Genomic DNA, 24,885 nt, shown 5'->3' on the forward strand with positions numbered 1-24,885 from the left:
TGGAATGCTAAGTGGAGAAATCAGAACATCCATATCCAACTGTTTTGAGTCCAGTAGAGGGGTGACAGCAGCAGACGCAGCCAGAAACATTTGTCATGTATGACAATAATGCCATTGGACAGAACACAGCAAGCAAATGGTATTCTTGTTTTAAGATGGATGGTTTTGACATTAGCGGCTCTCCACATTCAGGATGGCTTTTGGGGTTTGATGAAAATTGTTTAAACTGATTAATCCATAGTGATCGAGTCAGTGTACCCGAAAACTGACAGATGTGATGAACTGTGATTATTCCACCATTGTGCGACATTTGCATTCGTTGGGAAAGGTTCAAAAAGCGGTTGTATGGGTACTGTGTGCTCTAAGCCAAAATGACAGAAATCAGCAGATTGCTTGTGAACAACACTGGCTATTTCTGTCCTTTATTGTTACTTATGATGAGAAATGATGTCTTTATGCTAACATAAGGAAAAGAAAGGACTGATGAGCCAAAATAAAGCAGCAACCCCCCATACAAAGATCTGCACGCATATACAAAAGATAATGTTATGCATCTGGTGGAACAGCAACAAATTGTCTTCCCAAGATGTAACCGTCACTGCTGACATTTATTATCAACATCTGAGATGTCTAGCAGAAGCTGTCCAAGAACAGTGAACAGCAAGACTGCGTGAGGTGATGCTACTCTACGATATTGCCCGCCCGCACTCTGCTAGGCTGACAAAGAATGTTATGCAGGGGTGGGTTGGGAAGTCATTGTGCACCCACCTTATTGACCTGATCTTGTGCCCTAATATTTTCACCTTTTCCGCTCTCTGTCAAACAACCTTTAAGGAACTTCTCCGGATGAAAATGCATGCCAAACATCGCTTGACGTGTTCTCCACACAAAACCACTGAGTTCTACAGTTGCAGAATTGAAGAATTACCCCAGCATTGGTGGACTGTTGTAAATAGCGATGACTGAAATATCTGTTATATTTGTTAAACTTATGGAAAAATTTAAGTATTGTTTGCAGGTGGGGATGTTCAGCCACCAAATAATTTTTGGTGAACCTTCAGCTGTTCTTTATTTTGCACAATTCGCTTCACTACTAAAGTGCGCGTCATATATCTTGGCGGCCGAGTTTAGGTTCGTTCTGCGCATCTGACGTCACAAAACACAGTCGGCCAATGAACAGAGAACGACGCTGCCACATCTCGACTGCAGTGCAGAGCACGGACGAGTGTCTTCAGTTTTAGAAACGTTCAGTCATAAATAAAGTAATAGAACAAAAGCAATGTCATGATAGCAGACTTTCTTTTATAGAAAGTTTGGAAAAAGCATTCTTTATACCAATTGCTTCATATTCTATTAATTAAACCAAACAAGCAATAAGACTCCTAATTCAGGCGATAGCAAGGAAAGGTGTTTGTTTCAATCTCACGAACTGCTTTTTCGCAATAAACAACAGCGGTAATTGTTTATTTCCTATCGTACTTCGACGAAGCGTGAGTAATTCATAGTCATACCAACAGTGTTTTTAAGTAGTTGCGTGAGGTGTTAGATTCTTATGGAGTTACACTGTCCAATGAGGTGAGATAGCGGAACGGTTAAGGTGTTGGGCTGCCAAGTGAAAGGTTATGAGTTCAAACGTTGTGTGATGCTTAATATTTTTTTTATTTAAAAACAATATTGGAGTGGCTTACTTCACGAATTTTATTCGTTTGAACGAAATTTCTAGTGCTTTGCCTCTTCATTAACTTTTTCGCTGCTGCAGACATGTGCTCCCCGCATTCCGCGCTGTGCGCGATTTTGTCATCACTGCACTTCTCGCCTGTGCAAACACATGGTGTTCCCACTGCTTTGACACACTTATCATTCGATTTCCAAAAACTATTTGGCCAAAAAATTTGATTTTTACACGTGTTCTTGACTGATACCTTCCCCCCATAAATGACTTAATTTTGTTTTGATGTGCAGCATTAAATGTAGTAAACCATTGCACGAAATTTTGAAGAGTTTGCAGAGGTATAAGTCCATAGCGTATACTTTCCATATGGTCGATTTTAGTTGCCACAATGTTGAGAATGAAATGTGGACAAGATACCTAAATTTCATATAATATTTACTGTATAACAATATCTCATTTAATTTAAGTACCACATAGGTGTCGTATGTAATATTGAGAAATATTCTGTCTTTCGCGACTGTAATAAAAGTTTTATTTACACACGGCGCGTTTGGCTTTATTTTAAAGCACTTCCATCGGTGAAAGGTATGGCACATACACAATGGTATTCATGTTCTATTTCTTGTTTTTGTTCCACAGTCGCAGTTTTACCAATGGTATTGAAATATATCCATCTTCTGCAACTGTAATAAGCGACTTATTTGGACCAGACGCGTTTCTCTCTTTTGAAGCATCATGTATTTTGTGTCCTCCATTGCCAAGTCACCTGTCGTAGTTTTGTGCTGCGGTAGCACAATATTCAACGTTTGTGTTGGCTCATCAGTGTTTTAGCAAATAAATGCTGTTTGTATGTGCCACACACAAAATTATATTTGACATAGCTCTGAGCACTTCACTGACATACAGTATATTCAAGTCCTAATGTTTTTGTAAGTCCACAGTTTTGTTTAATGTATTTTGTCTACTTCCTTCTGATTGATTGAAGTGCTTTAAAATAAAGCCAAACGTGCCCAGTGTAAGTAAAACTTTTGTTACAGTCGCGAAAGGTGGAATATTTCTCAATATTACATACGACACTTATGTGGTACTTAAATTAAATGAAATATATAGGTATCTAGTCCACATTTCATTCTCAACATTGTGGCAACTAAAATCGACCATCCGGAAAGTATACTCTATGGACTTTTACCGCTGCAAACTCTTCAAAATTTCGTGCAATGGTTTACTACATTTAATGCTGCACATCAAAACAAAATTAAGTCATTTATGGGGGGAAGGTATCAGTCAAGAAGACGTGTAAAAATCAAATTTTTGCCCAAATAGTTTTTGGAAATCGAATGATAAGTGTGTCAAAGCAGTCGGAACACAATGTGTCTGCACAGCCGAGCAGTGCAGTGACAAAATCGCTCACAGCGCGGAATGCAGGGAGCACGTCTTTGTAGCAGCGAAAGGGTTAATGCGGCCGTGGTGGCTTTACTTCACGAACTGCGCGCTCCCCCCTAAACGTAAGCTTGCGAACTATGATATACTATGGCGCTGCTTCTATTGGTGCGTGCGTCGTGTGCAACTGGCAACGCAGCAATCTCCCGCGTCTAGGCGGGATGCGCGAGCCGCCAAGATAAAAGAATTGAACTATAGTTTTGGTCAAATGACCACAATCAAACATAAGCTGGCATAAACGGCTGGAAAGAATACCTTATAAGAGTAGTGTGCTCTTTTGAACTGCTCATAGTAGTAAAAAAAAAAAAAAAATTACAATAATAGTTGTGTGCAGTAGTTTTCGTGAAGAAGCAAAGTCCTCATCAACAGCTGGTGACACATGTTTTTGACCAAAACTAGTAGTGAAGCGAATTGTGCAAAATAAAGGACAGCTGAAGGTTCACCACGAATCCGAATAACTAAGGAAAAATGTTATGAACTTGTGCAGCAGCCCAATAACTTTTGAAGTACTTAACCGAATGGGGTGAAAAAAAATAAATGTTTGGCACAAATTTACTAAAAAAAGTCATTTATAGGACACATCCTGAGGTATCCAGGAATTGTCAATCTGGTAACGGAAGGAAGTGTGGAAGGTAAAAATTGTAGAGGGAGGAAAACAATAAATTAGAGTAAGAAGATTCAAGTGGAAGTAGGTTGCAATAGCTGTGCAGGGATGAAGAGGCTTTCACTGGATAGAATAGCATGGAAAGCTGCATCGAAGCAGTCTTCGGACAGAAGACCCCAACAACAACAACACCACCACCACCAACAACAACAACAACAACAACAACAACGATGATAATAATAGAGTCTGGCAACTGAGTTCATCATCATCAGTAGCAGCAGCATATTACCTTGTTGTCTTTAGTTAGTATTTAATTTACACTGTCTTTAATGATATTTGTGTATTAATGGCTTCCATTTGTTTTGCTTCATAAGGAGCGCATTGTTTCCACCCTCTTGTAATATTAGCCGTGATGTTTGTGTCATGTCATTTACTGAGTAACTAACTTTTGGTTTGGAATACCTTGTGCCCAGGTGATGCTGATGAAACGGGAGTGGAGTGAGTCGCAGGAACGTCGTGTCCGCTTGCAGGAGAGTCCGGCCTGTGCAGCAGTGTTCGCTAGCTTCATGCGTTACTTCTATACTGGCCAGATACGCATCAACCACAGTGTGGTTATGCCTATCCTTGCACTGGCTGACAAGTACAATGTCAAGGTACAGTTTCTTACATTTTCTGAATATTCATTTCTGCACAGTTGTTGTAATAATTTTCGTTTGCGCTACGTGTGAACTAGAGATTGTGACCAGAGCTGTATTGTTAATTCCCTTTTGCACAAGGTACTTTTTCGTTTCAAACGACTGCTTGCAGCAAGTGAGTGTACTGCAGTGCCCCAAGCCTGTACCGAGACTGGGTTGTCAAGAGTTCCCGCTTGTCGAATTTCCTTGTATAGGTGCTAAAATCATGTGTTTACGCAGAGGTTGTAGTGGTACCCCCTTGTCAGTCTCCATCTGCGATTAATTAGCTGCTCTGGCTCACTGATTTCTTCAACTTACTGTGTCTGTATGACTAGTCGAAATAATTGAAGAAAATACGGTCTCCTTTATATGTCATCAGTGTTCTCACTGGTTTGACGCATCCCGTTCTGAATTCCTGTCTTGTGCCAGCCTCTTCATCCCGTAGTACCATTTGCAACCTACACCCACAGTTATTTGCACCATTTATCCCAATCTCTGTCTTCCTTTACAGTTTTTACCCTCTACAGCTCCCTCTAGTACCATAGAGATTATTTCCGGATGTCATAATAGGTGTCCTATCATACCGTCCCTTCTTCTTTTCAGTATTTTCCATATATTCCTTTCCTTGCCAATTCTGTGGAGAAACTCCTCATTCCTTACCTTCTCAGTCCAACATCTTCTGCAGCACCACATCTGAAATGCTTCAGTTCTCTTTTGTTCCACTTTTCTCTCTGTCACCGTTTCACTACCGAACAATGCTCTGCTCCAGATGTACATTCTCAGAAATTTCTTCCTGAAATTAAGGTCTATGATTAACTATACATCCAAAAAATAGCATTAGAAATTCAATATAAATAATATAATAATATAATACGGCCAAGACTGTGTATTATGGTCCCTTACAGCTCACAGCACTTGCCAGTTTTCAACTGAGGATGCTAATGGCTGCAGGCGAAAACAGTAGCTGTCTACAGATTATTACGATTCTTTCACTATAGCTTACCCCCTACTCTTTTCAGAATTTCAAACTAAATGTACCGTACAGTCACCAGATTAATATTACTCAACAGATCCTAGTAAACTTGTCTTGGTCAGGAATGCCTGTTTTGCCTGTGCTAGTTTGCTTTTTGTGTCCCCCGTGTTCCATCCAGCATTTGTTATTTTGTTGCCTAGATTCCTCGACTTCATCTACTGTGTGATCATGTCCTGATGTTAAGTTTCTCACTGTTCTCAGTTCTGCTGCCTGTCATTACTTTCGCCTTTCTTTGATTTAATTCCAATCCATATTCCTTACCCATTGGACTGTTCATTCCATTCAGCAGATCCTGTGACTCATCTTTACTTTGACAGGATAGCAATGAGACCGTTGATAACCTTTCACCCTGGATTTTAATCCCCCACTTGAATCTTTCTTTTTTTGTGTCATTGCTTTTTCAGTGTATAGATTAAACAGTAGTGACAAAATACTATCCCTGTTTTACCCCCTTTTTCATCCGAGCACTCTGTTCTCGGTTTCCAACTCTTATTCTTCCCTCTTGTATCTTGTACATATTATTACGATTCTTTCACCATAGCTTACCCCTACTTTTTTCAGAATCTCAAACTACTTGCACCATACAGTCACCAGATTAATATTACTCAATGGATCCTTTGCAAGATTAACCGTGCACCTCAATCGAAGTAAAAATGCTCTGGCTTGATGAGCGTTGATTTGGCCTTCTGTGCTGGCTCGAACAGCAATTTTGTGACTGGATCGATTCCGTAGCTGGTATAGCAACACCTGATCTGTTGTTTGGGTTGATCATGCAAAAGAACCAATGGACACAGGAATTGTGGTAAAAACTGCATATATTTTTAATACCTTTCAGTGCACAAGTCAGTGTTCCGCTGAATGGAGGAAAATGAGAGGAACTGTTGAATTATATATATTATACAGGGGCTTAAGTCAACCGTCACTCATTTAAGGGACAATGACTGTATATGGCTATCTTTATTGACATTGTTATGGTTTATGATGCAAACGTGATTGCTGTAGTTGAGTTGATACCTGAGGTGCAGTGAGCTGGCCACAACAGCTCCGCAGGCCAGTAACATAATGCGATTTTGTAAAAGTGTTTTTGGCAATGCCTCAGTCATGTTACAGCTCTGTAGACGGCTGCTGTTTTCGCCTGCAGCCATTAGCATCCTCAGTTGAAAAGTGGCAAGTGCTGTGAGCTGTAAGGGACCATATTACACAGGCTTGGCCGCATTATATTATTTATATTGAATTTCTAATGCTATTTTTTGGATGTGTAGTTAATCATTAAAAGCTGGGAACTATTGACTTAAAAAATATATGTAAAAGATAACTGAACTTACACACACCTTCTTAACAAAATTAACATTATTTTGATTGCATACATTACAATATTTATATTTCACAATACTAACGCATAACTGTCCAAAGATGGTCAGTGTTTGACGGTCATTCATTCATCTCAGCTCTCGTTATTTATAGGCCACTTCAGAATTTTTTCATAGAAGGAGAGATGTTCGGCAGCAGATAACGTTGGAGTTTTCAAAGGACTTAACTGGAATCTTTCCAGATGGGTCAGCTCGTTTTTCAGTCAGTGTATCATGTCGGATGCCCAGAACAAAAAAGTCTAATCAGGCCACTGATCATTGTATAAGATGTTAACCAACACTTTCTTGTGTTATCAAAAACAAAGTATCATCACCTTCCCTTATCTTTCAATACTTCGAATTTAATCAGAAATTCTTATCTTTTAGTAGTAAGCCTGCCACCGTGACTTGAAGTCTGTTATCTCATTAGCAGCAACCTCTCTAGCAAGAAATTGACCTTGTTTAGAACTTGTAAGAATGACTTCTGTGACACTATCGTGCAGTAAACAATGTGTCCTATTTGCTTAGTTTCCTTTTTATAATGCCGAAATATCTAAACAAAAGTGTCCTCTCACTGGAAAGTAACACAGAATTTTGTTGTATCTCCCACAATCAGCTAGGTATAATGGAATTCTGCCTAGAGTATGATTCTTATTCTGAGCTGACCTGTTGTCTGGAATGGAAGGCCTCTCAGTGTAGCTGTCCACAATTGCAAAAATGCTGCAGGATTTTGGGCATGAACTGACCTCTCGATTATGTCCTATAAATTTTCAATGGGATTCATGTTGAACGATCCAGGTGGCCAAATCATACCCTCGAATTGCCCCGAATGTTCTTCAAACTAGTTGCAAATAATTATGGCACGGTGATATGGCGCATTGTCTTCCATAAAAATTCCATTGTACTTCGGTAACGTGAAGTCCATGAATGGCTGCAGATGGTATTGAAGTAGCTAAATATAACCATTTTGAGACAATGATCAGTCCAGATGGACCAGTGGACCCAGTCCATTCTATGTAAACACAGCCCATATCATTATGGAACCACCACAGTGCCTTCATGACAACTTGGGTCCATGGCTCCGTGAGGTCTGGGCCATACTCGAACCCTGTCATCAGCTCTTACCAATTAAAACCGTGACCCATCTGACTAGGCCACAGTTTTCCAGGCTTCTAGGTCCAACCAGTACGGTCACGAGCCTAGGAGAGACACTACAGGCGATGTCGTGCTGTTAACAAAGGCACTCGCATTGGTCATCTGCTGCCATAGCCTATTAAGAACAGATTGTGCCGCACTGTACCAACGCCTACTTTTGTTGTACGTCCCACATTCATTTCTACAGTTATTTCATGCAGTGTGTTGTCTGTTAGCACTGACATCTTTACACAAATGCCGCTGCCCTAGGTTGTTAAAAGAAGGCAGTCAGTCGCTGCATTACCCATGGTGAAAGGTAATGCCTGAAATTTGGTTTTCTCGACATATTCTTGTGGATCCCAGAATATAGAATTCCCTAATGATTTCCGAAATGGGATGTCCCTTGTGTCTAGCTCCAACTACCATTCCGCCTTGAAGGTCCGTTTATTTCCATTGCGTGGACATAATTATGTCAGAAACCTTTTCCCATGAATCAACTGAGTACAATGACAGCTTCTCCAACGCACTGCAGTTTTATATCTCGCATATACAATATTACTGCCATCCGTATGTGTGCATATCACTATACCATGAGTTAAGTCATGTGAGTGAATACTGTGCTTGGATCTGTCTTTATTTTGTCCATGCAAAATGTATTGACTTGGGATTTGAGTAGCATCTTCAGTGCTGCTATCTAAGCTGAATTTTGAAACCAACTCGAGTCACAACTGATGCGACTTGGGCATGAGTCATTAACTGATGTTCCTATTAAAAGAACATTGTTTTTCAGAATCCTGTAGAATGTACACTGACTGAGCGGTACCCCTTTAATGTCAGTTTGTGCAGTTCGGTATGTAGTATCCGAAGTAACAGCAACCTCAAAATCTCCAAATTATGGAAAATTTAAAAAATAAATGATTCAACCGTGACAGGGTTTTGCTATACGATGAGAATTTACCTGCATAATGTGACAGTTTTCTGCACTGGCTGTGGCCTTGGAAGTGCACAGAACTGGCATTATGAGCAGAGACTAGTCCTACAGAGACAGCTGCACAACGCATCTGCTCTCCAATGCCGTCTGTCTAGAAGTGAGACCTTGTTTAACTACTGGTCTTTCTGTGGCAAGTGGCCGTAAGAGATCCTCCTCAACTGACTCCTCCCATGTTGTCAACCCAGTTAGTGTTGCAGACATACTCCCTCACAGGAATGATAGAAGCATCTGTCCTTGTTAATTTTTCCAGCAAAATCAATTTTGCACAAGGTCTGATCCTGGCAGTATCTCATCTTTGGAGAGTTGGGGATAAAGCACTGGTCACACTTCCTTTCGCAGAAGGTGGCAATTACACAAAATCCTGCCCCCCTCCCCCTGCCTCCTCTGAAACAGGACATACAGCTATGTGTACCATGCTGTTCCTCTACTGTCTCTCTCACTTTCATCAGCGAGTGTTTTAAAAAGTTTATCTATGATTGCATATCATTGGCTCAGTATCCCATATTCTGTTGTGTGGTGATTAATCAAATTATTCTTTTCACTATAAGGTGTCTGCTGTGCAGTTTGACACCATTATTTGTGCCCAAAGACAATTCACATTGGATGCCAACAGAACATTGTAGAATGAAAAAATAGTCACACTTAATAGGTGAAACATTGCTTGTATAGCCCAAAAACATTGCTTACATAGCCCAGAATTGAACAGTGTGAGAGAGATTACGAGGGACTGTCTGTGATAGGGAAAGTTCAGAATTTAGTAGTAGAATTTATTAATGATGAAAGCAAAATTCTTAACAGATGTTCTTTACCAAAGTTATATAGTAAATTTTTCACACAACTGAGAACCAAATACGGAAAGTGTCATCCAAACATTTAAAACACATCATTCATTCGCTCAAGAATAGATATACATACAAACTCATCAGACAACATTTAGAAGGCTGTACATTGCACGTTATTCTTTATATCATTGATTTCTATCTAAATACCAAATAGAATCAAAGAAGTTTAGTAGACTGTTGAAACAACTTTTATTAATAAAACTTTATGTATTTACGTTCTTATTTATGCACAGTGTAGGCTTTTTCCTTAGTACAGGTATTGTAAAACCTGTAGGAAAACTCTGATACGAAAAAGATCAAGTCCTGATACAGCCTTTGCAATGTATCACAAAAACAAAGCATAAGTGTCAAGAGACAATTTTTTGAAGTACAGTACAACCCCACTTTACGTTTCAGGAATTAACATTTTCCTGTTATTTACAACCTATTTTAATGCCCTGCGTCAAATTTCCTATGTTCATAACATTAATTTGCACCCATTTTTGCATTAATATACCTGTAATTTTTCCACAATTTATACTTTATGAAACAATGTTCACGGAGAAGGAACTGATGTAATTGACAGAAAATCATGCTGACTTTCAAGTAGTATTTACAAATGTTCAAGTGAATAAAGATATGACGATCTGTCACAACAGTTTTCAAACTGTCTATAGTGCATGTGTCGCTTTGTGATCACCATAATACCTTCGCAAGTTTTTTTGTTTAGCCACAAATACTGCTAGTTGACACTGCTGCTCTCCTTTGTGCTGCTTAAATGTTTATGATTTAAATAATGAAGCACTTGCACCAGTTATGTATTTTTCCGTGTTTGGCACAATGCATTTCAAGAATATATTCTCCTCCCACCATGAACCATGGACCTTGCCGTTTGTGGGGAGGCTTGTGTCCCTCAACAATACAGATAGCCGTGTACCATAGGTGCAACCACAACGGAGGAGTATCTGTTGAGAGGCCAGACAAACATGTGGTTCCTGAGGAGGGGCAGCAGCCTTTTCAGTAGTTGCAGGGGCAACAGTCTGGATGATTGACTGATCTGGCCCTGTAACACTAACCAAAACGGCCTTGCTGTTGTGGTACTGCGAACAGCTGAAAGCAAGGGGAAACTACAGCCGTAACTTTTCCCGAGAACATGCAGCTTTACTGTATGATTAAATGATGATAGCGTCCTCTTGGGTAAAATATTCCGGTGGTAAAATAGTCCCCCATTCGGATCTCCGGGCGGGGACTACTCCAGAGGACCTCGTTATCAGGAGAAAGAAAACTGTCGTTCTACGGATCGGAGCGTGGAATGTCAGATCCCTTAATCGGGCAGGTAGGTTAGAAAATTTAAAAAGGGAAATGGTTAGGTTAAAGTTAGATATAGTGGGAATTAGTGAAGTTTGGTGGCAAGAGTGACAAGACTTTTGGTCAAGTGAATACAGGGTTATAAATACAAAATCAAATAGGGGTAATGCAGGAGTAGGTTTAATAATAAATAAAAAAATAGGAGTGCAGGTAAGCCACTACAAACAGCATAGTGAACGCGTTATTGTGCCCAAGGTAGACACGAAGCCCACGCCTACTATAGTAGTACAAGTTTATATGCCAACTAGCTCTGCAGATGAAGAAATTGGAGAGATGTATGATGAAATAAAAGAAATTATTCTGGTAGTGCGGGCAGACAAAAATTAAATAGTCATGGGTGACTGGAATTCGACAGTAGGAAAAGGAAGAGAAGGAAACATAGTAGGTGAATATGGATTGGGGCTAAGAAATGAAAGAGGAAGCAGTCTGGTAGAATTTTGCACTGAGCATAACTTAATCATAGCTAACACTTGGTTCAAGAATCATGAAAGAAGGTTGCATACATAGAAGAATCCTGGAGATACTAGAACGTTTCAGATAGATTATATAATGGTAAGACAGAGATTAAGGTACCAGATTTTAAATTGTACGACATTTCCAGGGGCAGATGTGGACTCTGGTTATGAACTGTAGATTAAAACTGAAGAAACTGCAAAAAGGTGGTAATTTAAGGAGGTGGGACCTGGATAAACTGAAAGAACCAGAGGTTGTACAGAGTTTCAGGGAGAGCATAAGGGAACAATTGACAGGAATGGGGGGAAGAAATACAGTAGAAGAGGAATGGGTAGCTTTGAGGAATGAAATAGTGAAGGCAGCAGAGGATCAAGTAGGTGAAAAGACGAGGGCTAGTAGAAATCCTTGGGTAACAGGAGAGATACTGAATTTAATTGATGAAAGGAGAAAATACTGCATTTTTGTAAGTGAAGCAGGCAAAAAGGAATACAAACGTCTCAAAAATTAGATCGACAGGAAGTGCAAAATGGCTAAGCAGGGATGGCTAGAGGACAAATGTAGGGATGTAGAGGCTTTTCTCACGAGGGGTAAGATAGATACTGCCTACAAGAAAATTAAAGAGACCTTTGGAGAAAAGAGAACCACCTGTATGAATATCAAGAGCTCAGATGGAAACCCAGTTCTAAGCAAAGAAGGGAAAGCAGAAAGGTGGAAGGAGTATATAGAGGGTCTATACAGGGGCGATGTCCTTGAGGACAATATTATGGAAATGGAAGAGAATGTAGATGAAGATGAAATGGGAGATATGTTACTGCGTGAAGAGTTTGACAGAGCACTAGAGTAGACAGACCCCCAGAGTAGACAACATTCCATTATAACTACTGACGGCCTTGGGAGAGCCAGTCCTGACAAAACTCTACCATCTAGTGAGCAAGATGTATGAGATAGGCGAAATCCCCTCAGACCTCAAGAAGAATATAATAATCCCAATCGCAAAGAAAGCAGGTGTTGACAGATGTGAAAATTACCGAACTATCAGTTTAATAAGTCACAGCTGGAAAATTCTAACGCGAATTCTATACAGACGAATGGAAAAACTGGTAGAAGCCGGCCTCGGGGAAGATCAGTTTGGATTCCGTAGAAATGTTGGAACACGTGAGACAATACTGACCCTACGCCTTATCTTAGAAGCTAGAATAAGGAAAGGCAAACCTACGTTTCTAGCATTTGTAGACTTAGAGAAAGCTTTTGACAATGTTGACATTCTGAAGGTGGCAGGGGTAAAATACAGGGAGCGAAATGCTATTTACAATTTGTACAGAAACCAGACGGCAGTTACAAGAGTCGAGGGACATGAAAGGGAAGCAGTGGTTGGGAAGGGAGTGAGACAGGGTTGTAGCCTCTCCCCGATGCTATTCAATCTGTATATTGAGCAAGCAGTAAAAGAAACAAAAGAAAAGTTCGGAGTAGGTATTAAAATCCATGGAGAAGAAATAAAAACTTTGAGGTTCGCCGATGACATTGTAATTGTGTCAGAGACATCAAAGGATTTGAAAGAGCAGTTGAACGGCATGGGTATTGTCTTGAAAGGAGGATGTAAGATGAACATCAACAAAAGCAAAACGAGGATAATGGAATGTAGTCGAATCAAGTCGGGTGATGCTGAGGGAATTAGATTAGGAAATGGGACATTTAAAGTAGTAAAGGAGTTTTGCTATTTGGGGAGCAAAATAACTGATGATGGCCAAAGTAGAGAGGATATAAAATGTAGACTGGCAATGGCAAGGAAAGCGTTTCTGAAGAAGAGAATTTTGTTAACATTGAGTATTGATTTAATTGTCAGGAAGTCGTTTCTGCAAGTATTTTTTTGGAGTGTAGCCTTGTATGGAAGTGAAACATGGACGATAAATGGTTTGGACAAGAAGAGAATAGAAGCTTTTGAAATGTGGTGCTACAGAAGAATGCTGAAGATTAGATGGGTAGATCACATTAACCAATGAGGAGGTATTGAATAGAATTGGGGAGAAGAGGAGGTTTTTGCAAAACTTGACGTGAAGAAGGGATTGGTTGGTAGGAGATGTTCTGAGGCATCAAGGTATCACCAATTTAGTACTGGAGGGCAGTGTGGAGGGTAAAAATCATAGAGGGAGACCAAGAGATGAATACACTAAGCAGATTCAGAAGGATGTAGGCTGCAGTAGGTACTGGGAGGTGAAGAAGCTTGCACAGAATAGAGTAGCATGGAGAGCTGCATCAAACGAGTCTCAGGACTGAAGACCACAACAACAACAACAACAACAACAACAACATTCTCATTGTCAAGTGCAGGTATTTACATAAGTATGTCTTGTGGTAATTGAGAAATAAACAGTGTATGTGTAATGGTTTGTCCCTGTACAGTTTTCTGCATAATGGAGGTGGCACAGTACCTTATAACTACAAAACGGTGACAACAGTGCAAGAGGCACAAAACAAAATACATTTCAACATCACTCAAAATGCTTACGTAAATATTTGTACCTGAGAATGAGATCACATTCTCGAAATACATTATGCTAAGCACGAAAAAATGCATAACTGATGCAGTTAGGCAAGCATTATCTAAGTAATCAATGAAAAAGTTGCAGCCTTTGTAAAAACGTCGACAATGATGAATGAAATGAAATCAAACATTTCTGCTTTCCAGTTCTAGTTAAATCAGCAGCTATATACAGTGCAAAATCCAGGTAACGTATATTATCTAATAAACAAGTCCCAGGTGAATATTTTAATGCCTATTACTTACAAACATCATTCGTAAAGTACGAAAATGCAAGGGGAGTCATATACACAACTTTTATTGCTTAAAAAGTAATTTCCCACATTTTACATTCATTTTCCCGCATCTTGCACACCCCCCCCCCCCCCCTTTTTTTTAAGTCCCTTGGAAAGTGTAGAAGCGGGGTTTCAGTAGGTTATAAATGGTTAACATAAACGAGTGACACATCAATTATTTCAGGGTGGGCACCACAGCCTCACTAAATTTGAAAGGGGATGTTATTCCACATGGCTGTATTTTAAATTACATTATTCCACCCTGCTGTTTTGGACAAAGCCTATTCTCAAGTGCATCTGTTGTAACAGATTTAGCTGCATTGTTCCCATGTTATCAGAAAATCACTTGCCATGTATCTTTGTGCGTAGTGTGGTCATCAGTATCAGTGTTCATCATCTTTTAATGCCTGGCTGTAAATCACACTTACATTGTTTGTTTGATAAGTGTGATTTATAGCCTTGTATTACAAGGTTATGAACATTGACAACCATGGTATGCACAAATATGGATGGTGCTCAATTTTTTGATGAGATGAGGGCAATATATCCTCATCTGTCACCATAGAAGTACTTGACAATGGGCCGTGCTCGAAACTAGCAGTGCAGAATAAAGTAATTGAAAATGTAGCCTGATGTAATAATGACCTCCTTCAGAACCGACACATTTAAAAAAAAAAAAAGGCTCTAGGTCAGCACTTAACGTGATAAAAGATCTCAAAAAAATTGCCACTGATGATGTTTTACGGAGAAGGTGAAATGGAACACACATGGCATAAGAAGAAAAACCTTTTTAATTAGGTGCATTCAGGAAACACATCTCCAAGAAACTGATGGTGATGGGTTGAGAAGAGACCATAGTACGAAATCCATTTAAAATGAATGAGCATCATGGTGGTGATTGGCTAACTTCCAATGTTAGATGAAGGACCCCTCCCCCCAAATCAGTGTTTCTGTCGGTACTCTGCGATTTCAGCAAACTCATTATTTCAGAGCTCTACACTTGTTACAGTTAGTTGATCGTTAACAAGATTTGGATAGCATCAGGTATGTTTCTGAAGATCGTACCACTGTTTGAGAGGTATGATGAACCTTGTATGACCCTTTCTGTGGAACACATTACTACAGAGCTTGGGAAATCATTTGGGAATTGGGATATGCACGCATGGATGTGATTGGTACATTCCCCCTGTCTGGGTCATGTCATACACAGCATAGTTCTCATCTAAATGCTTGGTTAGACACTGGACTCGCATTCGGGAGGACGACGGTTCAATCCCGCGTCCGGCCATCCTCATTTAGGTTTTCCGTGATTTCCCTAAATCACTCCAGGCAAATGCCGGGATGGTTCCTTTCAAAGGGCACGGCCGACTTCCTTCCCCGTCCTTCCCTAATCCGATGAGACCGTTGACCTCGCTGTCTGGTCTCCTTCCCCGAAAACAACCAACCAACCATCTAAATGCTTCTGGTAAGAAGTAGCCTGCAAGGCTACTTAGCAGAAGCTTTCATTCTTACCAACGCAGTACCCATCCTGTCACAGTGATAACCGATGTATTTCGAAGGCCTGACTTAGGGCAAATTCATCTGAAAGACAGACCTTCAGAATAAATATAATTACAGTTGAAACAGCTATTAGCAAAATTAAATACAGTACAACCCCCATTTTACACTTTCCAGTGGACTGACCCAAAAAGTGTATAATGCACAAAAGTATAAAGTACAGGAAGCAAAAGTCTTTTGTAAAATCACATTAAAAGATATTCGTGTTTTAATGTAAAACTTATTATTGATAATCATTATAAAATTATGGTGAATAAAACTTTTAACAAAATATTGGTTAAAACACTACAATTGGCAGTATTTGTAAACAGAGAAGAGAGCAATAGGCATGAAATCTACAGTTTGTTACTGAAACAGAGCTGATGTGGTTCAGAAACGGCCTAAGTGAGGAAGATGGTGGAAATTGTCATGTTATGGAGCATCTTGATGGGGAATGTTTGTGTGACATCAGGTTGTACCTGCCTGTATGGTTTAGCGGATTTCACACAGAAGTAATGATGATTCATGAAAGCCCATTGTAGAGACATCCTCAGGGGCTCAGCATTCATTTGCTGAGTCCGGGCGTGGCAACCCTGGGGTTCCTGAGCTGGGGACTGGTAAGTGCTGCCAGTCTCCTGTTACTGTAAGCTCTGGGGTTGATCCAACAACCACTGTTTGGCATGGCAGTGGAATGTTGTGTGTTGCAGGGAATGGGGATATTGGCTTGACTGCCCAGATCATGAGGATGGCAAAAACCTGTATAAAAAAAATTTCAATCTCAAGGTGTGCTGCGCACTGATGAGATGCATGGCTGTTGAGATGGAACAGTCATTAGCGGGCAGCCTCTGGGGAACCCGCCTCACATGAGTTGTGGAAGGGTTACTTAGGTACACACTATCTGAGTGGACCCTTGCTTCCCTAGCTGCTCATGGGACCGAAATGGAACCCTCGAAATCTTCTTCCTCTCATCCCAGTGGGAAGGGTGTACCGCCTGGGATTATTCACACCCAATCCTCTAAACAAACGAGGAAGGCTAGCCCTCCTGGTAACCTGCATCAGTTGAATTATAGTAACAGGGCTGAAGGAGTCATAAATCAAAATGTGTTTTTGGTCATTAAGAGGAAACAAGTGACATTTGAAAGTGTGTTCTCCTTCTATATCCATAAAGACTCGGAAGAACTTGCTGGGAGCCTGAAGTAAATTAAGCAGCTGTGCTCCCTACTGGTCGAGACTAACAGGGCAAAGCAGGTATAACTACTTACAAAGACCAGAAAATTGGATGAATATGATGTAACTGTTGAACTGCATAACTCCATTAACTTTAGCAAGGGTGTGGTCACAGGCCATGCCGTTATGGGTATCAACATATCCAGACTTAAACAGGAATTGGTATTACAGGGGATAGTGGACATAGAGCAAAGGATGCTTAGGGATAATGGAGAAGTTGAGAAGACCACCACCTTCATTTGTGACCTTTAATTCTCCAACGTTACGTGACCACATCATGGCAGGTGTCCTCTGACTTAGTATTAGGCCTTATGTATCTAACCCTTTGGGGTACTACAAATGCCAGCATTTTGGTCACACCACGTTGAGTTGCAGGGAAATGTAGAAAGGTAGCCCATGAAGCTGGGATTGACTGTCTGTCTCCAGCAGTCAGCGTTAACTGTTCTGGGAGCCACCCACCCTGGAGCTGAGACTGCCTTGTTTTTGCAGAGGAACAAAAAATTCAGGAACTATAAATAACCAAGTGGATCCCCTATGCTGAAGCCAAAAAGGAATATGAGGCAACGAAACCTCCTGTCTCTACCATTTCTTATACTGCCATGGCGCAGAAACTGTTCCTAAGGTTGACGCCTCGATGCAGACATCATCCAGTGTACAACCATCCACCACCAGCATTTATACTTGCATGTGTACATGCCAAGGCAAAATGATTAAGGATAAAGCAGTCCAAGCAACCACCACAGGAAAGACCAGCAACAGTTCTGTAGTAAGTGTCAAGAAGGCACAAAACAAGCAGAGTGCCCCAAGTGCCCTCTTTCCCCCTCATCCTGGAAGGGACAGGGTGCAGGGAAAGGTTCATGGCGTTTGGGTCAAAAGCTGTCCTGACTGCCATCAGACATCATTCTTTCACGGCTGACTGATGGCGAGCACATCATGGAGTTAGATGCCTTGGATCCAGGCAGCCCCTCCACTCCCCCTCACTCTAAAAGTGCTTCACCTGTGCAGTGCAAAGATAGGGGTAAATTAAAACCACATCGATGAAATGGCTCCCGTTCTACAGTGGACCTTGCAGGTGTTCAGGATGCATATGGAGGAACTCCCTCTCTTATCACAGAGTAGAACACTGTGTCTGTATTTCCAGGACACTCATTTCCATCAATCGTACATCCGTGAGCTGCGAGGCTATGTAGGCCACAAAAAGGACGACTTGAGTGGAGAGAGAGCTAGAGGGGGCATAGGCATTTTTGTCAGTACTGACTACTACTCCTCACCTTCCTCACTTACGATGACTTTACAAGCAGTTGCTGTATCAGTGCACGTTGACAGTATGTTCTTTTTCTTGCCTCCACATAATGCACTTGATGAAGAGGCCCTAATTGACCTTATTACACAGATCCCCCACCCCTTCATCCTCTGTGGTGATTTTAATGCGCACAATGTGCTTTGGGGCTCTGCAACTACCTGCCGCATGGGTAGAGCAATTGAGAGGCTTCTCGTGTGATCACGCACATACTTGGTAAATGCAGGACAGAGCACTCACCCCTGCACAGCGACTGGGTCGTTATCTGCCCTTGATCTCTCGCTTTGCTCTCCAGCTCTTGTTCACACTGCTCAGAGGGAAGTGATCGATGACTTGCTTGAAAGTGATCACTTACCGACCTGGATTCACCTGCCAGATGGGGTGGAACTCGAAAAGAAACTGCTGTAATGGGTGCTCGGTAGAGCTGACTGGACACTTTATAGCCAGTTGGCACAGTTTGAACATTGTGCGAATGTCAAGGCATGGGTGGATCGTACTACCAAAATGATCCACCATGCTGCTGCAGCATCCATTCCACAGTCCACGGGTCAACAGAAGGGGCAGACTGTCCCTTGGTGGGGTGCCGAATGCAGCTCTGCAATCAGGACCAGCCATGTAACTCTGCGTAGGTTCAAGAGTCTGCCAAGGTTCAAGTGTTGTCCAACTGCAGAGAATCTAGCAGCCTTTCGGGTGGCGAGGGCAAGGTGTCGTCGAATTATTTGAGAGAGCAAGAAGAGGTCGCGGCAACAGTTCCTGAACACCCATTAATTGTTCCACCAAAAGTTCCATTGTGTGGTAGACTATCAGGAGAATTTCTATGAGAGGAGGCAAGTGCTCCAAACCAGTCCAAGAGACATTGCCCAAACTATGCCGGTGTATTTTGCCACAGTTACTGCAACAGCCAGTCAGGGTCCAGGTTTCCAGCGCCATAGAGCAGTTGCTGAGAGGTGTAGTTTGGACTTCCGGTCCACCTCTGATGAAGATTACAACTGTCTATTTCCCATGTGGGAGCTGGATTCTGCAGTGTCTGTGGCTCATGACACATCCCCTGGTCACGGCAGGATCCATTACAGTATGCTGCGGCACATCGTAAGGTGAAACAAATATATCCTCCACGCAGTTTTTAATATCATTTGGGCATCAGGTCACTTTCCCGGCTCGTGGTGTGAGGCAATAGCAATTCGTCTTTTAAAACCTGGGAAAGACCATACATGCCCCAGTAGTTACCGTAGTGTTGACCCCACTAGCTGCATTGGGAAGACCTTGGAACAGATGGTCAACTGCCGCCTTGTCTGGAACTTAGAATCCAGGCAACTCCTTAGTAGCTTTCAGTGTGGGTTCAGGAGGTATCGCTCCACCTTTGATAATCTTCCCCCCTGGAGATGGCTATATAACAGGCTTTCCTATGCTGGCATAACCTTCTAGGTATATTTTTTGACATCGTGAAGCCATACAATACTACTCGGACACACCTTATCCTGGAGCAGCTTTGCGAGTGGGATTTTCGTGGTTGTCTTCCCATTTTTATTGAGTCCTTCCTCTTGCCACGATATTTTAGATACTGAGTTGGTGACATCCTGTCTGATCACTTTGAGAAGAACACTGTCCCACAAGGTAGCGTTTTAAGTGTGACTGTCTTTATCATAGCTATTAATAGCATTACGTCCATAGTGTAAAGTCCTGTCAAGTGTCCTTTGTTCGTGGATGACTTCTCCATGTTTTGGTCTTTTTCAATCCTCATGACGACATCATGTCAGTTGCAACTAACTCTTCGATATTTGGATGAATGGGTACTGAAGAGTGGTTTTAAGTTTTCCACCGAGAAGTCTGTGTGTGTTCTTTTTAACCATTCTGGGCCTCATATTTGACTCTTAAGGTTATGCAGTTACCACATCTTATGCGTCTGATGAAACAATCACTTAACGCTTTAAGTATTTTAAAATATCTTATCCACAGTACATGGGGAGCAGCCAGGACTTGTCTGCTCCAGTTTTACAGGGCATTTGTGCAATCTTAGCTCGATTATGGGTGCACAGTGTATGGGTCTGCGAGACCCTCCGTGGTGTACCATGAAGGGATTTGGTTGGCCACTGTGAAAAGTTCCATACCAAGTCTCTGTGCAGAGGCAGGTGCACTGCCACTTCACGTCAGGCGACAGCTACGTATGGTGCGCCAGGTGTATATAACTGTCCACACCCCCGCATACCATTGCTCAGCCTCCATTGGAAAGACATTTTTGTAACTGGCAATAGGCAATGTGGCCCTATGGGATTCGTGCACAGGATTGCATTGGCAACAGGCAATGCATATTGGATTGGTGCACAGGATTGCTTTCTAGAGATGGGTGCGGTCGGTCTTCATGTTTTACATCGCTGTGGGAGCAGATTTTCACCTTGGCTTCTCTGGAGGCCCAGACTTATTGTAGACTTGACGAATTTTAAGAAAGATTGTACATCAGATTTTATATTTCAGTCTGTTTTTTAACGTTTTAAATATGCATCACAGTTTCGCAGTAGTGTACACTGATGGCTCCAAACAAGGGCATTCTGTTGGCTGCTCTGTCCTGTTCTCTGACCATTTCACCAGGATTTGCCTTCCTGAGGAGGATGCCATTTTCTCAGCGGAGCTCCACACAATCCTGAAGCACTGGAGCAGATGCGTCGTATTTGGGACAAACTGTTTCTCATTTGCTCCGATTCCCTTACTGCCTTACAATCATTAGAGAACCTGTACCCAGCTGAGAAGTCAGTCCGGCTGATATGTGACCGGCTGGACTTGCTCCAACGGCAGGGTAAGCAGGTGTTTTGTGGGATGAGGAATGGCTGGTGATGTCGGCCAATAAGCTGCGTTTGGTGAAATCAACAACCCGGCCATGGTGTTCCTCCTGCCAGTTGCTCAGGCAGGATGAAGTGACCCTGACGTGTCTTAGAATTGGGCACTGCCCTCTCACACATAGCTTTTTACTATGGCGAGAGGATCCCCCGTTTCGTGATGCTTGTGGTGTGCACATCTCTATCTGTCATATTTTAACTGAGTGAATTTTATATCATGATGCAAGGGTAGAAGCCAGTATTGGTGAGGATCTGCCCTTTATTTTAGCTGATGATAAGACAAGTGTGACTAAGGTTTTAAAGTTTTGTGATGTGTCTGGACTCTGGCCTAAACTTTTAGGCTGAAGGTTTTAGTGTGTTGCAGAGTGGCTGCCCCCCCCCCCCCCCCCCCACCCCCCCTTCCCCCAGCCAGCCACATCCATCTGCTATTTGGTTTTAGCTCCTTATACCACTTTCTTCCTGTGTCAATGTTTTACTACTCACACAATACCTTGTTCTGTGGTCCTGTGCGGGTATGCACATAGTTTTCCAACTTCTGTTACTTGTGTCGTACGTACTGTTTTGTGTATTTAATTGACACTTGTCTCAGCCTGTTTTTGTACGGGCACTAAAGACCCTACTGTCGTGCGCCCTTACAAATGTCCATTATAGAGACGACCGTCTTCAAAAGCAGTGTTTATTTGTATAAATGAGAATGAAATTATCTTCGTACATCCATAGTTGAAATGGAGGACAGTGGGGTGTCAGCTGGTATAAATTTATTTTAAAAATGAAGAAATTCCTCCAGCTGTATTTAAGGTGTCAATTTTATTTTGCCAACTAGTTTCAACATTGTAACATCATAATCTTCAGGCCCATACACTTGTTGACGTCAGCTGCATGTAGTTTACGTCAACATGTGTATGGACCTGAAGATGACGTTGTTACAATGTTGAAACTAGTTGCCAAAATAAAATCAACACTTTAAATACAGCCAGAGGAATTTCTTCATTTTTAAGATAGTAATGAAATTAAGCTAAAGCTGTTGTAATACAACACAGTGAGCTGTAGGAAGGTTGCTATTAGGGTTACTGTTATCAGATCATGATTATCATTAAGTCAGGGACTCAACATACTTCCCCAGCCTTCCAAACACTGAGAGCCTATAATACAGGCAGCCATGACCCAACACATTGACAATGAAAATCTTGCTTACCACGCTAATGCTATGTTACATGATCAGTAACTTCACATATAGTCTGTGTTTTCTGCTTTGTTCCAAGGATGACTTTCGGTTTTTGCAGAAATAATATTAAAATCAATGTTAAAGGTCATGATAATATCAAAGAAAACTTAAAATGTAGGAAATGTTGTAACACAGTACTGTTAATGACAGGAAAGCGTTCTGTTGAAAGAATAGGACTTATGTTGGGACCGACAAAAATGAAAAGTGGGAAAATGTAAAATGCGGGAATGTAAAAATGAGGTTTTACTGTATAAAAAAGTGAACAAAGCCAAGGACATTAAAGAAAAAGTATTTTGTGCCCTCCATCGAAATAAAAGATGACTCAAAAATAAAAGGGATGAATTTCTCAAATCCATACAGGAAAATGAAGGGATAGATGGAATTTTGGGAGATTTCTTGTGCAAATCAGAACACCACATGGAAATCAGTGAAATAGAACAGATCCATCTTGCTGTGTACATGCTGATTTCCTACTTGGGTACACTGAATAAGTAGGTGGTTGTGGATTTAACAAATATGTTGAACAGCTTTATGGATGTTGTGCCACAATATTCAATCAGTAAACACACAGACCTGTAGTACTGACAGTTTATAGGCTTCTAATAGGGAGCTACATAAAACAACTAGAAACAGTTTTAGTAATGTATGTAGACTTTGCTGGAGGATCATAGTTTTTTTTGAGGCTTTAATGTTGATTTTCTGTCAGGTAGTAATGACTGAGGGCATGTGGAGTTGTTGATGTTCAACATGGCTTATTTTCCACATTTAAATACTTTCTTACAAGGATTAAAACACATATTGCAACAGCTATTGATAAATTGTTTTCAATCCCAACAACTTGCTGTGATTTAGCTGTAAAACCATGATGGCTAGAAGTTAACAATGAATTATACTTGCTACTTAGGTACAAATCACAAAGGACAAGGGTCATATCGCAGAGTCGTAAATGATGACTTGATCAAAGTGTTTACTCGGAAATTGCATTATGGATGCTGGGAGAAATTTATTGAACAGGCAGTGTTAATGGAAAATTAAAACCCTCTTAAACAAAAAAGGTCAAAACTGAACGGAAGAAAGGATGAGGTGTGGATAACTCCCGAGATTAAAGCATCTTGTGCTGGGGTGAGAGAGCTCTGCCTAATACAGAGGGCAAGCAGTAATCAAGATTTGAAACACAATTACCACCAGCATTGTAAAATGCTCCAGTCTGTCATTACAGAAAGCAAAACTCTTGTACTGTGCTCAAAATATAAAACACTCCAAGAGTAGGCAAAAACTGTATGACCCATTATTAAAACAAGAAACAAGCAAAAATAGTGACCCAAATGAAATTTGAGCTCTCGGAAAATAGCTCTGGGAGAAATGGTGACAGTTTCAAATTGTTGGCCACCAAATTCCGAAAGTATTTTCTGGCAGTGGCAGCAAGCATTACGTCCACTTATAAACAACCAAAGACAGACAGTGCATGCACCATCAGTGGACATTAGGTTCAAAAATACAGCCCCTTAGGAGGCTATAGAATTTCTCATGTCACTGAAAGGTACTAATTGTGCTGGCTCTAATGATTGTTCATCTTTTTTTCTGGCAGTATATTAAAATTAAGTGGTGGCTTGATAGGTTTACCATAAGCTATCTTCGTAATCAACCAATGACCGTGTTAAAGTGCCTGCTTGCAGGACAGGGAGGTGCGCTGGCACCCAGCAACACTAGCTAGTGTACCAGCCAAACCGGATGTGGTTTTTACAGTTCTCGCGTCCCTCTAGATGAATACTGGGCTGGTAGCCTTGTCCTGTCTCAGGTACACACTCCAAAAACATTTTAAAAACTTTCCCTCATTTGTACATGTAAAACACTCGGCAAAGATACATAGAGAACACTGATTCCGTCCTGGCATGTGAATAGAAGACTGGATGACATTACCCATCTAGTCTCCTCAAACCTATAATCAGCAGCAGCAATGACCCTTGGCATATTTCATGGCAGACTTAAATATTCTGTGATAATGCCCGTCTACAAAACCAGATATAAGCAAACCACATCTAATTACAGAACTATTTCACGCCTTCCAGTCTTCTCAGAAGTATTTGAGAAAGTGGACTGCAATAGAATATTGGTTAATTTTATTGAGCACAACTTGTTGATGGCTCCAAGTTTGGCTTTTTAAAATTATTCTATGTAGAGAAATCAATACAAGACCAGGCAAACAAAGTGATAGCAGAGCTAAATGAGAAAGAGTTACCCTGTTGATATATTTTGTGACTTTGCTGTAGCCTTTCATCATGTGGAGTATAAAATTATACTTGAGGGAGTAAAGTATTGTGGCATTATAGCATCCTTCTTGTATGGATTGAGTTTATACCTTCACGACAGAAAGAAGAGTGCCTCACCTCATTAACAGACACTGTCACAGGCA

General features: G+C 41.2%; 1 protein-coding gene across 2 annotated transcripts in view; it reads left to right on the top strand.

Annotated features, from left to right (window-relative positions):
• LOC124551363 (BTB/POZ domain-containing protein 17) overlaps positions 1–24,885 on the top strand; it is a 135,472-nt gene that overhangs the window by 39,989 nt on the left and 70,598 nt on the right. For both annotated transcript variants that reach the window (XM_047126398.1, XM_047126397.1), the window contains exon 4: positions 4,190–4,369. In XM_047126398.1, the coding sequence (XP_046982354.1) occupies positions 4,190–4,369 (180 nt within the window). The remainder of the gene's footprint in view (positions 1–4,189; positions 4,370–24,885) is intronic.

The sequence above is a fragment of the Schistocerca americana genome, chromosome 9, assembly GCF_021461395.2.
Source record: "Schistocerca americana isolate TAMUIC-IGC-003095 chromosome 9, iqSchAmer2.1, whole genome shotgun sequence".
NCBI classification, from domain to species: domain Eukaryota; kingdom Metazoa; phylum Arthropoda; class Insecta; order Orthoptera; family Acrididae; genus Schistocerca; species Schistocerca americana.